At 27.1% G+C, this 14,666-nt stretch overlaps 2 protein-coding genes across 2 annotated transcripts; both read left to right on the forward strand.

The window, feature by feature from the left end:
* Positions 1 to 594: 594 nt before the first annotated feature.
* VNE69_10144 (uncharacterized protein) lies at positions 595 to 1,299 on the forward strand (the record flags this gene model as incomplete). The annotated part of the gene is made up of 1 exon (XM_065474867.1): positions 595 to 1,299. One exon carries the CDS (start codon positions 595 to 597, stop codon positions 1,297 to 1,299), a length of 705 nt encoding a protein of 234 aa, XP_065330939.1.
* A 9,728-nt stretch (positions 1,300 to 11,027) lies between these two features.
* VNE69_10145 (serine/threonine-protein kinase) lies at positions 11,028 to 12,686 on the forward strand (the record flags this gene model as incomplete). Its single annotated transcript, XM_065474868.1, has 1 exon — positions 11,028 to 12,686. One exon carries the CDS (start codon positions 11,028 to 11,030, stop codon positions 12,684 to 12,686), a length of 1,659 nt encoding a protein of 552 aa, XP_065330940.1.
* Positions 12,687 to 14,666: the final 1,980 nt, after the last annotated feature.

Below are 14,666 nucleotides of genomic sequence, written 5' to 3' on the forward strand. Positions count from 1 at the left end.
TAAAAACCAAATAACAAGCATCAAATTAATATTATTGGCAAAATGGTTCGTTCTTGTTAAAAAAACACCTATATTATAAAATCAAACAAAAATTAAAACATCACAAATGATTTGAGTAAAACGAGTATCGTATTAGGTAATTATACGTCATATAAAGTTGTCTTTAAATTTATAGGAGTTGGTTTTTAGTTTATGACGAAAATCATCTCAAAAATTAAATAATTTGATGAAAATGAGTTATATCTGAAAAATAAATATTAAAAAATGATGTATGTGTTATGTGAAGGTCCTCAATATTAATAAAAGAATTTAAATTCAACAGAATTTGCCAAAAAAGTAATAAATCAATAAAGTCAAAGAACATTAAGAACTTATTGGAACACTTGGCAAAATACTAATAATACCCAAGATATAATCCAAAATCGGGCCTGTTTCATTAACTGTTACAACTTAATAAATACTAAAATATATCGTTAAGAGATTTTAATTTGGATTGGTAGGGCTATCACGGTTAAACATACAAATTACTTCATGTATTGTAATTATTAAAAAATTCCATTTTTTTATAAATTTAAAGTTTTCTTTAGCCCATAGATGTTTGTACCTTTATCTCTAATTATAGACTTAAATCGAATCGTTACTAATAATCAAGAGAATAACATTAAGGATTTTATGGCTTGTTCTGAAATACTTTTTGGAGAAACTGCAAATTTAAAATATAATAATTATATACAAGGGAGGGCAATATCAAATCTAATATTTAATTCTATTTTTGATGAAATAAAGTTTCCAATAAAAAGTCAACCCAATTGGCCAAAAGATAATGAAAAAAAAGACTATGAAATTTCTAGGAAAGATTTTAATGACATTTTGATATGGAATGCACAAAAAGGTGCCTTTAATTTAAGAAAACGTCATGGTAAGAAAAGTGTTATTTTTGAATTTTTATATTCACTTGGTGCCCTAACTCGCTCTTTGTATAATATGCTAGTTTTTTATGAAATCAAATTCAAAAGTATGAACGCCAATAAACTTAAAATGTTAATTTCTAAGCATTTAAATATTATCATGGATGCAAACAAAAGCTATAAATTTAAACAAGTTTTTAATACTGAGGATTACATAAATATCATCGAGGATATAAAATATATTCTAGAAGTACCAATAAACTCAGAAAATATTGCAAATTTACGAAGAATTAATCATAATACAAGATATAACGTGTTGGATGATTCTAATTCGGGCTTTGAGGTTAAGCAAAATTTAACTGCTTCTTTAGATATTTTAAGTCTAGAATAAAGAATTGACGTTTTATTTTATTTTTTATCTTTAAATGTCTAAATAAACTTATCGTTGTATAATAAAAAAAATTTTTATACACTAAATAATGTTTATAATGAAATCTAAACCACAAACAAAAATTTACTTAAAATTAACATCGCTTAGAGATATTTAAAATGAAAACTTTGCATTTTGTTTTTTGCATGTGTAACAATTTAAAGTTATTCTTTTAAAGGTTCTATTGACGTTGTAGAAACAATTTTCTACAAAGATGAAATTATTATTTTTTAATCATAATATATAAAATTTTTGTATGCTTAATTATTAGTTGTTTTTCTTCGGCTTTAGTTCTTATATGCAAATAAACGTAGTTATTCTGTACTTCATACGCTGGTCAAACAACATTGCACTCTTTTGGTTTAATAACAAAATGAACTCAATTTTTTACAAAAATAAATAGATATTCGATTATGCCTTATTTCGTGCAACACTCTATGTTTTATGTGATATTTAGTTAGCTGTCTTAACAATGTTTTTATGGATTTCTTAATCCTTCATACATGAGTAACAAAGCTTGAGTATAAATAACTGATAATAAAATTTGTTTTGCAAGAAAAAAAAACTAATCACATACTTCATAATAAACAATATAATATAAACCCCATATTTGCGAAATATAATACCGCAATTAAAGTTTTTTATTATATAACAGACTACTCCACTTTTAAACTCTATATAAATATGATTAAAAAATCTTGGTTTTTAAAAAAGTAAAAAACAGTAGCCATACAATTATTCATGAAGTAGTTTTTGTGAAGGTATAAGTTAACACTACTATAGAAATTCATTATTTTTTTTCTATCTAATTATGTTAAAATCGATCAAATTCAATTCTTTGTATTATAATTTTTTTTTCAAAAATTTCATGAACTAAATAAAAATAATAGAAGTTTTTTAATTCATAATACTATAAAATAAAAATATACACTATTTTTTGATTTAATTGAAACAATTTGATATCTATTCATTGATAAACTCCGTGTATATATTGCGAATTATTGCAAAAGTTCATTATGTTCACTGTTGCAAGGGTACAAATTTTGATCCAAACCAGTAGATGCAAATAACAATTGCGAGGTGCCCTTGGCCGAGTGGTCGAAGGCATGTTCTCATTGACCAATGGGCTGGGTTCGAGTCCCAGGGGCACCAAATTGTTTCTACTTTCTATGATGCAGTTGGAACAACTCAGATGATGAAAATGTCCACGGTAATCATTAAGTTGATTCAATGAAACTTGTGTGTGTCCAGCCACAAGGGGATTAGCATCTAGTGTAGAAACGCACCTCAAGGCCAAAAAGCAGTATCGCCCTCTGGTGACTTAATGATACATAAAAGTATCTAATGGGTACGGCCTAGTTGGAGCCCATGGCTGGTGCACTCTAGAGTGGGATCCTAGAGCTAACTAAGAGACTAGACGAAGTAGGGCAATAGAAGGTCTCGTGGACCCTATCCTACATGATTCTGTAACACGGTGGCCGAAACTAGTGGGAGACTGGTGGTCAACGCAGTCCAATAAAAATGCCGGGCTGGGGATGTGGTCGTGTAAGGAGCCGTGTGTGCGATACAGATGATTGTAGGGACCTTTGAGTCAGTACGATGATGTCTCTCCTCGGGTTATAGATAACCATGCCCGTTAAGTATATCCGCTGTGAGGTCACTCTGGACGCGATTTGAGGTATAAATGGAAAGTGTTCTCCTGGAGCCAAAGTCCAATGGATACGGCGGAGCTTGCTGCACCGGCAAGTTATACGGAGGGAGTTTTAGTGAGTAAGAATCTCACAGTACCAGTTGGAAAAGGATCACACCCAAATCCCTCTGGTCCCTATGTAAGGTTTCTCCCTACCTCTTACTTGCAAAGAAAAAAAAAAAAAAAAAAAAAATAACAATTGCGTAGCCATTTTAGTTAGAAACTTTAAGGTCATTGAAAATTGTAGAATTAATATTTAATCTGGAAAAACTGCAATTTTTTTGTTTTGTTTAATCACTAAATTAATTCAATTGGTTATTTTTTTTATAATTATAATATAAAGATTATAAATACGTTACACAGAATTTTGTTTTTTATTTACAATTATTTTGTTTTAAACATTACATCTGAGTCTAATTTGTTAACATTTATAAAAAAATCTGTATAATAAATACAACTAATAAAAAATTGTTTTAATTTTTTCATGTTCTAACAACTTAAATTATATTAATTTATTTTGCCAAATGAATATATGGTTTTAACTTTATTTATATTTTTTATATTTAAAAAATAAAAACGAACAAGGCTTATAACAGAGATGAATCTCCACCTGGATGCATATCCGACTATATCTTAAAGATTAGAAATGGCGATATGAATACTGCTATATTCAAAAATAGCAAGGATGGTCAGACTTACAAACAGAAACGACATAGAAAAAAAAATGAGGTAAATATTAAGAATCGGTCTCAGGAAAATGATCAAAAGTTGTATATATTTAATGTTTGAAGTATATTGCACGCTTACAATCGTCCTATTCTAGATATATATGATTTCATAGGATATTAATATGCAGATAGCATTGGCGTTTTTTGTGGTCTTTATAATGATATTAAATGTTATAATTGATTAAGATGAATGCCATTGAATGAAATGTGGGGATAAGAAAATTTATAAGACAGACTTACAATTTTAGATTTTACCTTTTATTTAATTAATATGCACAAAAAATGTAGACGTTAAAGACGAGGCGATACATAAACTTACAAATCTCCTTTAAATAAAAAATTCAATGAGAAATTTCCATAAATAAACTAATATGTAATAGTTGTATGCGTCATATTATATGCATTTGTTTCGTTTGTATTCAATTTTAAATTAATTTAAGAGGAGGAGTTGAGGGAAAATATGTGTTAGTTATGCATTCTTATGCACATATGTTTTTTCTTTAACGTATTTAATTACGATATTATAAAAAAAATTCTTTAGAAACAAAAATATTATCATCTTGTGCTTTGTAAGTTTGAAATGAATCTTATAAATACAAGAGAAAGCTCCCATTAAATTTTCAAAATACTTATCTTATTCAATAATTAATTTCTTTTATGTTATTTTTTAAAAAATTTTACTTATACCTAAAACATAAAACGTCTTAAATCTGGATTAAATTTTTGCGAAAACCAAGATAATTTTGTGCTTTACATAACCCTTCAATAATTATATTATTTTTACAACAATTAAAACTCATTTATATGTAATTTAAACTAGATAAATCATAGGCATCTTTCGAGAGATGGAATTTTCTTATCATTACATCCAGGTTTAACACATATTTTTAAACGATCGCAAGACCTTCTTTTGAAAATTTTCATATAAAAACAAATAGACATACTATATATATATATATTAAATCTGCTATATAACAGGCAAAAAAATTATTTTTTACTTTTTGAATTATAAGGTTTTTTGAATTTTCATAAAAATATGTCCATACTTAATATACATCAAAGGAAATATTTAAGAACAGAGACCAAAGAAAATTTTTTGCACTTACTGAATTTAATAAACTGTATTGGAATTTATTGTCCCATTTTGAATAAACCCATTTTACAAGTTATAATAATTCTCAAAAGAAGATATTTTTGAGTTTCTAAACGAGCTATGCCACTTAAATGTTACACTTTAGAATTAAAAAAGAAAATAAAAGTTCTTAAAAAAATTTATGCAAAAATACAAAAAATCAATATTGGAGTAATTACAAGCCCATATACTAATTGTAGACAATTTGAAGATAGAAGTGATCGTTGTTGAAGTTGGAATCACAAGCTGTAACAACCTTCATGCGGTAGAAACAGAAAAAACATAAATACGACTTGCTTCCAAATTATGTAGCTTCTCTCTATAAAAAAAGAGCCGAAAATTATTTCTTATTTAATGATTTGAGATGAAATAGTAACTAATTTTCAACGCGCGCAACCAAGAGCTTCGATTAAACCAGAAAACCGAAGCATTATACAACCAAGACTTCTTAAAATATCTTTAGAAAGCCTAACTATGTCAATCAGACAGGGGCTTGATACTGATTAAGAAGGGGTATTTGAGAGTCCAATGCTTGATTTTCAACAGGAACTGTCAGAAGAGACTGTAAGCGTATCTTGAAAAGTAATTAGTAAGTAAGATATTATATTATACCCAAAAAAGTATTTTATCTTGATGTAAGTATCCAACTAAAACCATCATTTATACAGCTATAAGCCCTCATATCAACATGATCAATATTTAAATTTCAAAAGGTCTTTTAGCGACAATGTGCTTAAACTTTTTTTTTTGCATTTAAAGTTGAGCTTGCATGCATATATTACATCTAATACAAACCTCCCTTACAATACACCTAGGCATACTAAAGTATTGTTCTTTACACATATCGTAGAGGCGGTTCGCGCTAAAATGATGATGCCGATGAAGTACTTAGACCAGTATTTTTATAGCTTAGACCATTGTACTCACAAATACTCGTTTGTACCGTTCCCTCACATCCTCCAAAAAAAGAATGTTATGTACGGTACATGACCGTTTGGAACCCGCTTTGGGAAAATGAACCCGCATTGGGAAAATGAACCCGCATTGAAATTTTAAAGGACCCCCCTTTAAAAAATGGCAAAATTGGCAAAAACAATGTTTGTTGAAGCAGATGAGGTTTTTAGTGATAAAATATATTCATACATGGAATATAAAATAAAGTTTATTTTGGAAACATTTGATGCTGAAGCGGCGTCGCCTTGCTCGTTTCTGTAACTGGTAGAAATACTGCTTTTTCCTTGAGGTAATACAAGAAAATGTATAACCTGTTTCTATTATGATCTCTAATCAATGGGTAGCATATGATGTCACATTAGCTAAGCAAAGGGATGGTCACAGTACTAAGAAACACTCCATAAATGCTGTACCCTCTAGCGATTCTGAGTCACAACACCATATAATTTAGTTGGTTTTGGCTCATTTCTATAAGAGATATTCGATCTTAACATAAACAAAGAAGAACACTATGAGTACCTTTTACAGTTTCACTAGGCTTTTCAAATTCCCAAAAATCACCGGATAAATTGTCTTCTGTCATTATTTAAAATAAATCATCAAGTCCTTTTTTTTATAACTTTTTTTATTTTTCCCTTTTTTGAATTTTTTTTATTTTTCCCTTTTTTTGAATTTTTTCAATGCGGGTTCATTTTCCCAAAGCGGGTTCCAAACGGTCATGTACCTTATGTACAAGAACAAAATTTTGGGATTTCTTTTTAGCCTGTATTTCAAATGTTTGTCACAACAGGCCATACTCATCCCCTTTATGTATTTAGACAAGGCGATCATACTAAACTTTGCCTTCTACCTCTTTCATTGGGGGCAAAAAAGTAATTCTTTTTTTAAATGATAAATATATACTATAAATAATGCAAAATATTTATGCCATCAGCTTGGCAATGTGGTTTTTATGGGCATCCATTACTTCGGAGTACTTGAGTTAGAATCTCAGCGTCATCCAATTTATTAAGAGATCAAAAAATTAAAAAAAATTGAATAAAATCATAAACAGTTAATATACATATATGTGGTTTGTTTAATTACAAATCACCAAATTTAATAATGTTAAAAATTGATGTAAGGTTTGACAAATTAGTAAAAATAAGGTCACGCATTGGGCGCAATCGATTTTGGGCCCGCGAAAATATATAATAACATATTAAGTTAAATACAAATTGGGTTTGTGAAATATTGAGAAATTTTAAAATTAAATAATGTGAATCCTTATTTGGTAAAATATAAATTTGTCGATTGTGTCAAGTTTTGGGAGTAATATCAAACAACCCCTAATATACCGTCAGTAATTAAAAAAAGAATTCTTTTATTACTTATACTGGCATTTATATATGATCTTGGAAGATTTCTAAAACTAGATTTATTAGGTTTAATAAGATATATGCAGAAATGAGGCTAACTTATCTGAAGGTCCCAAAAAATGAATGAATTCGCGCTATTAAAAAAGAGTAAGAAAGAATTTACTATCTATGATATAAACGAACATTTGGATTAATTTGAGATTCCTTATCATAGTAAGATTTTATTGTACTTATAAATAAAGCCGTAAGCTTTGTAACTAGAATTTTGCAAAGAATAATCAAAGTTCATTTCACCAATATTAAACTTTGGAAATTTTTTCTGATGAAATTAGATAAGATAACCATTGAGTTAAGTGTACGCAGCTTTTTGTGAAAAAAAATCTTTAATATGATCTTAAGATAGAAACATAGAATTAAGAAAAACATTAAGCGGTGGTGATTTCAAAATAAAGGCTTTATTCAAGAACGCATCTATATATTTACGGGTTAGAAATATTAGATTTTTTATGAAATTGAAATAGCTCTCCATACATGTTGTTGGTAACTGATGCTTTGCGCAAAATCTATATCAAGAATTTATTAAGAACGAAGAGCAACTAATCAAGAAAAACTAAAAAAATGAAAGATCGCCAATGAAAATAATTTTTTGGTTTTTGATGTTAGTACAAACGAAGACATTTATTCGTAAAATTAAAAATTTACGAATTATTATAAAAATACAAATCATAGAGCCAAAAATAGAGTATACAATTTTAAATACGATTCTACCTAGGTACAGACATCTAGGGACATGAAAACTAACGTGGACATTAAATAATACTACTCTGTGAGTATTCTTCTCCTTACCATGTATAATTTTTAAGGAAAAATGGTTTATTTCTCCGACTAAAATTATAAATGAAAATCAAACCCTTGGGGCTATAAGTGATATAAAAAGTTAAGTTTGAAACATTCTTTCCGGCCGATGAGAAATTATCAGTCCTCAAAGTCTATCGAATGGAATAAGTAAAAATTGATAGGGGTTGTACCTTTGTAAAAGTGTCCAAAATACAACGGAAAAGAAACTAGGAAACTTATTCTGTTAATACAACGAGATATATTAAGATATTTTGTTTATAACTCGCCGAGTACATATGAAAGGGGTTTCTATGAGAAAATTGCAGTTAAGTTACAAATACAATGGTCATTGCCTTTGCGTTAATGTCGTTAAATGGAAATTTTCCAAAGATTTATATGCAAAAAACCTAAAGAAAGACAAATACTGATAACTATTTATCATAAACATAAAGGGTATAAAACACATCGTTCAACGCTAAATACTGCTCATAATAAGCTAGAATTCAAAGCTACAGAAATAATAGTATATTTTTGCCGATAATAGGAACATTGTATGATACTTTCATAATGGGGCTAGAAGTTGAGTTAAAGGTAAAATTTATAATACTATAGAAATAAATTTAAGCTTTCACGTTAAACCTTAACGCATGATGATGTTTTAAAGATTTAAAATTTCATAGTACTTCCTGTTAAAGTCTTCAAAGTAATTATACCAGCAAGATAAAAACTGTTTTTGAAAAAACACTTAAAAAATTAAAGTATAGAGGCCTGAAATAAAATATAAGTAATAAAATAAAATTTTTGGGTAGTCTTAAAACTTTATAACCTTAACAAAATTTTTGTAGATTCTATGGGTACGATTATTATTATATTCTATTGAAAATAACGTTATAACATAAAGTATCATATATTAACGAATGTTTAAAATTTATGCTTATGCTTGAGGGATACCTTACATAATTTTACAAACTTAGTCTATATGAAAAGAATTTTTTGAGTTGACACAGCAATTTTAGATGTTTTAAGTGTGGCAGGGCCACATTGTATTTCTATATATTGTCCAACGGAATTGGAAATTTGACTTGAGTTATAAATAGGAATAAAAACTATAAATCAGCATGGCAAATTAATGCAGTGAAAAATGTAAGAAATGTGCATTTAAAAGCTTGCACAGGGAAGGTATATCCATCGATGATATAACAACAGTTTGTATATGTAGTCTTTTTATTACCACTTTACACAAATCTAGATCAAGGTCCTAACAAAACTTTTCTCGGGTCGTAATACCGATTGTCTGTACTGTGTATATATTAAATAAAGCGTAAAAGGATTTAACTTTTAATTAACTGTAGACTACGTAAGTTATTCGTAAATAAGTTTATTTGGGAACTGACGGTTATAAATAAAAAAATTTTAGGCCGATATTTATGCATTCAAACTCCGCTAAAATTAATGGAACATTGTAAACGAAATAATGATTCTATCTATAAGTTTGTTTAGTATTCTAATTTTTACAATATGAATTAATCAGAACAAAATTAAATTTTTAATTATGATTTGATAGTGTTTGAAAGGTATGAGTTTTTAGGTTAATTAACAGCCTGTAAAGTGTATTTTATATTTTATTATATACTTATAATAGTGTCGTTTTTAGTATCCCTCAAGGTTTCAAGTATCGTTATTCTTATTTTTTGTGTTAAATAGTTGAAATTTCATTTTTTTAATAATGATTTGATAAATTTAACACATATATTATAAAATATACGAACAGATATGAATGTTGTAATAGGACTGTGACTAATATGTATATTCTTGCTGACATGATCATAAAAATTTTGTTAGCTCTATTGTTGCAAAAATTATTTTATATGTACTCTTGTTATTCTGAAAAAAGACCTAATTAAAAATCTAATATTGTATAATGATTTATGACATATTAATTAAACCCATGATTGCTGTTTTTTTTTCTATAGCTACATTTTGTGCACAGAAAAAAAAATAAATATTTTCTCCATTAAATTTTTTGATAAATTTCCGTCGTTTAGCACCAATATTTATAATTTTAATCAATATATATTGATTGGGCAAATCTTTCGATTTTGTCAGTCATTTGAATAATTTAACAAATAGAAATTCTTAGATTTTTATATTCGGTTGAATTAGTATTTTTTAAAATGTATATAATCAAATAGTATTTAAGTATAAAGATACCAAGGTAACATAAATTTATTCTATGATTTTCATATCCTATCATTACAATATAAATAGAAATAAGCACAACTTATATGGCCGATTAAAGCTATCGTTTGACATAAAATATGATAATTGACACAGAATTTTTTTTCAATGAAAAGCTATTGATATCGGGTCAGAGCACAGTGGATAAGAATATTTCGATTCACCACATGTTGTAGAATACAATAATTTACCAAGAAGCTACGGGCCCTTACATAATTATGAATATGACTAATGTATATAAACATATTTCAATGCTTTAAATTTATGTTGCGAAAAAACAATAGTACGATAGTATTTTTCATTTGTAAATTTGACATTCTTCTAGATTTTTTTTAGAGCTTAACAAATCAATTTGACATGCCAAAAAATAAATAAATAAAAAGTTTGATAGGATTATTTGATGTTTGCCCAATTATTCTTATTACTATAAAATCTTAAATATTTTGTATTCGTTATGTTTGTTCAGGCAAGCTTACATCTCTATAGCATACTGTTTATAATACAATCAAAATTTGTATGTCTAAAAACTAGTTCAACTGATACTCTTTGCTTTAATATAATTTAATATGGAACAATTACTAAAATGGTCCGACAGGTGATACAATCATTTATAGATAAACTTTATTGGTTGGCTTTTTAAATATGATCGCAAGCGAATATTTGTACCAATAAAGATTATATGTGACGAATAATATTTTTTACAATAATTAATGGTACTATTTAATAACTAGGAAAATTATGTTTAATCAAATATGAACAATGAAAACTCTTCATTGTCTTTTGAAGATAGTTTATATGATGAAATACTTTCTAACGGCGAAATTGATGACAATGAATATGTAGAAAATGAACATTTGGCTTATTACAAAATTTTGAAACTACTAGGAACTGGCTCTAGTTCAAAAGTCGTTTTAACGGTCAACACAATTAACAACGAACAAGTAGCTATAAAAATAATTAAAAGAAAATCAAGTCATGAGTTTAAAAAAAGTGATTCTAGAATTTTTAGAGAGATAGTAATGTCTACGCTTATTAATCATCCATATATAGTGCGATTGAAAGATTTCTTATTTAGTAAATCGTATTATTTCCTTATTTTTGAATATGTAAATGGTAAACAATTGTATGATTTAATCGTAGATGAAGGATTTTTACAAGAAAAAGTAGCTCGGAGATACTTCCGACAAATAGTATCGGCTATTTCTTATATACATAATAATAGTATAGTTCATAGAGATTTAAAGATAGAAAATATTTTATTAGATGAAAATGATAATATAAAAATAATAGATTTTGGATTATCAAATTTTTACGACAACAAAATGTTACTTAACACTTTCTGTGGATCGTTATATTTTGCAGCACCTGAACTATTAAAAGGTAACAGGTATTGTGGACCAGAAATAGACATTTGGAGTTTGGGAGTAATTTTATTTGTGTTATTAAATGGTTCAGTGCCTTTTGATGACAAAGAAGTGACGCAGTTACAAGATAAAATTAAAGCAGGAAATTTTCAATTTACCAATGGGATATCTGAAGATTCTAAAGATTTAGTTATCAAGATGTTACAACCAAATCCCCTTAGTAGAATCCATTTACCACAAGTTTTAGAACATAGATGGATTAATATTGGTTATGATATTCCTATAAATAATTATTTATTAAAAAGATATCCGCTTAAAGATATTAGTAGAGGTCATATAGAAGCTCTTTCTTCCGTTATGAATTTTCAATTTCGGAATCTCAAGAGAGAAATATTAAAATATTATAATATTTGTGTCAACGAAGAGGATTCATTAAAACATGATTATTGGATTAAGAGACCAGTTATTTGTATGTATTATATGATGTTAGAGATATTTGAGGATGATAGAAGAGATGAATCAATTAGTGATTTTTTATTAGAAATTGAGGAAGAAAATCTGACGAACAATATTTCGTTTTCAGACGACACAAAGATTTTTTTATACAAACTTAATAGATTTGTTAGCTATGTCATTTCTAAGGAGAAATTGAGTCCTTGTTCTAAATTTTATAAAAAAACGGTATTTGATAATTTTGATCTTATTGATCAAAATTCAGGATCTTTTCCTATTATAAAGAATACTTACATTCGCGGCTTTTTCAGAGGCATTAGAATTAAAAATATCGGAACTAAGAATGCATTAAAGAAGATTTTAATCGATCTTTTTAATTCCAATAATTTTAAATATAAAATTGATAAGAAATATTTCATATGTGATATTGAGTATAGCTCTAAGTCTTGTGTGTCATTTAAGATAAGTATGTATTATAACTGTATAGTAGGAGAGTACTATATTAATATTTCACATATTAATGGGGAGAAATCAGAGTTTGATAATATTTATAATACAGTTTATAAATCATTAAAAGAACAAAGGGTTTTATAAATTATTAAATATTTTCATGTTAAAAATTACAGCACAATATTTTCGAATGAATTATTTAATATAAGCCTATTGTAAAAAAATAAGTATAAATTAAATTGCATATACATCTTTTTTTTTTTGAACAGAAATATTGTTCTGTTGCAGTCAAACTTTGTATTATGAATGTTTTTTAAAGAATGTTCAAATGCAATATTAATATATTTAATTAGAAATAAAAAAAAATACGGTTGCAGCACCAAGAATTGTTAAATTTCAAAACCATTTATTACTTTATATTTTACGTGAAATAATAAATATTACTATATTAATCCATTTAAAGTTCATATGTGAGCTTATAATTTAATTGTCGATTGAGTTTTATAATTGTGAAATAATTTTTAATCCTCCACAAGAGATGTAAAGACATTATCTGTTACTTATCTTTTTTTTGTAGATAAGATGAAGTTTATATTTGACTAAGTGAAATTGAACTAACAGACTTTTAAGAATAATTAAGTTATTATGACTTTATAGTTTTACATGTATTTTGGAAACACGAATGATTCTAAATAGAGAGTAGACAATTATGTACAAAAGATAGGTTATTAAAATTAGTTTTTATTGCTTATTAATGTTATTTTTATAGAACGCGGGCAAACCCCCCATTACTACTTATAAAATTGGCCGATAATGTCCCAATACGACTGCTTTCTGCTAAATATATGCGTAAATATAATATTTAAAAAAAATGCAGCCATCGTATTCACACTTTATTGCATAATAAATTGAATTAATGAAGTTATAATGACTTTAAATTTTACTAGTTACATATACTATATAGTTTATGAGGTGGGATCTTCATGATTTTGGAAAATTAGAAGCTCTAGTTTTACATGCATTCTTCTTTTTTTGTTAATTTTAAAGCTAGTGCAATTACTGACCTTACAATTTTTCTTTGTAATATTGCACAAATCTTTTTCACTAAAAAAAAGAGTATTTCTAAGCTCTCTCGTTTTATAAGTGTATATTAATATACTTTCACGGCGTGAGCTCTTTTCAGGTTTGCATCATATCGGTCATGTCTATCTCCGGGTTTATTTCTAGTACTTATATTGTGTCTGATGATATGATTTGCCTTTAAGTATATCTTAGTCTATAATCTGGGTATACGGATTTTGCTTTTAGTTTAAGACGAAGTGATCATTAACCATGAAAAAATCTCGAAGTCGAGAATGTGTGTCGTATATGAAATCTTGCGTTTTTGAATTTTATGTAGCTAAAACTCCTTATCTCATTTAAAAATGTCCAAAAATAGTTTGACGCTTTCTTTTTTTTTTTTGTGTCTCATATTTTATATGAAAAATTTAAATATTTACTCTTAAAAAATCTATTTTCTTATTTTTTATATTATTTTAAAATATTTCATGTTTCTTTTATTTCTTCTGTATCTATTTTGAGTTTTGATAATCTACAAAAGTAGAAATGTTTTATAGCCTCAAACTATCATTGTTGTGTTGTAATTACTATTTATAGCAACAGTTATATTTATATGTCTACTATGTTTCTGTGACTGTTGTTATATATTATTTTTCTAATCTACATGTTTGAAACGGGTTTGCATGTTAAAATCCAGAAGCACAAACTTACTGGAAGTAGCCAGATTTTAGGTCCTGTATAAGATGGAAATAATGTATAGATTGTTAAAACGATATATCGCCAAAATTAATTTTTTATTTGTGTATACCAAAAATATATTTTTAAAATGCTTCTTATGTTTTCGATTGGTTCTTGAAAGTGTAAATGATTTACAAGTACCAAAGGCATGTAAAATAAAAAGGATTTCTCCGTTACAAGAAGCAATGTTTTATTTACTTTTTGGCTCTCGATTTGTATGATAGATTAAAAGTTCTTCAGTTAATAAAAAACTTCATAGAATGTAAAGATCTATAATTTATTAATTTCTTTCTTATAATACATTTTTAATGTTTTCATAAAATCTTT

This window comes from Vairimorpha necatrix, chromosome 10 (assembly GCF_036630325.1).
Source record: "Vairimorpha necatrix chromosome 10, complete sequence".
Taxonomy (NCBI): domain Eukaryota; kingdom Fungi; phylum Microsporidia; family Nosematidae; genus Vairimorpha; species Vairimorpha necatrix.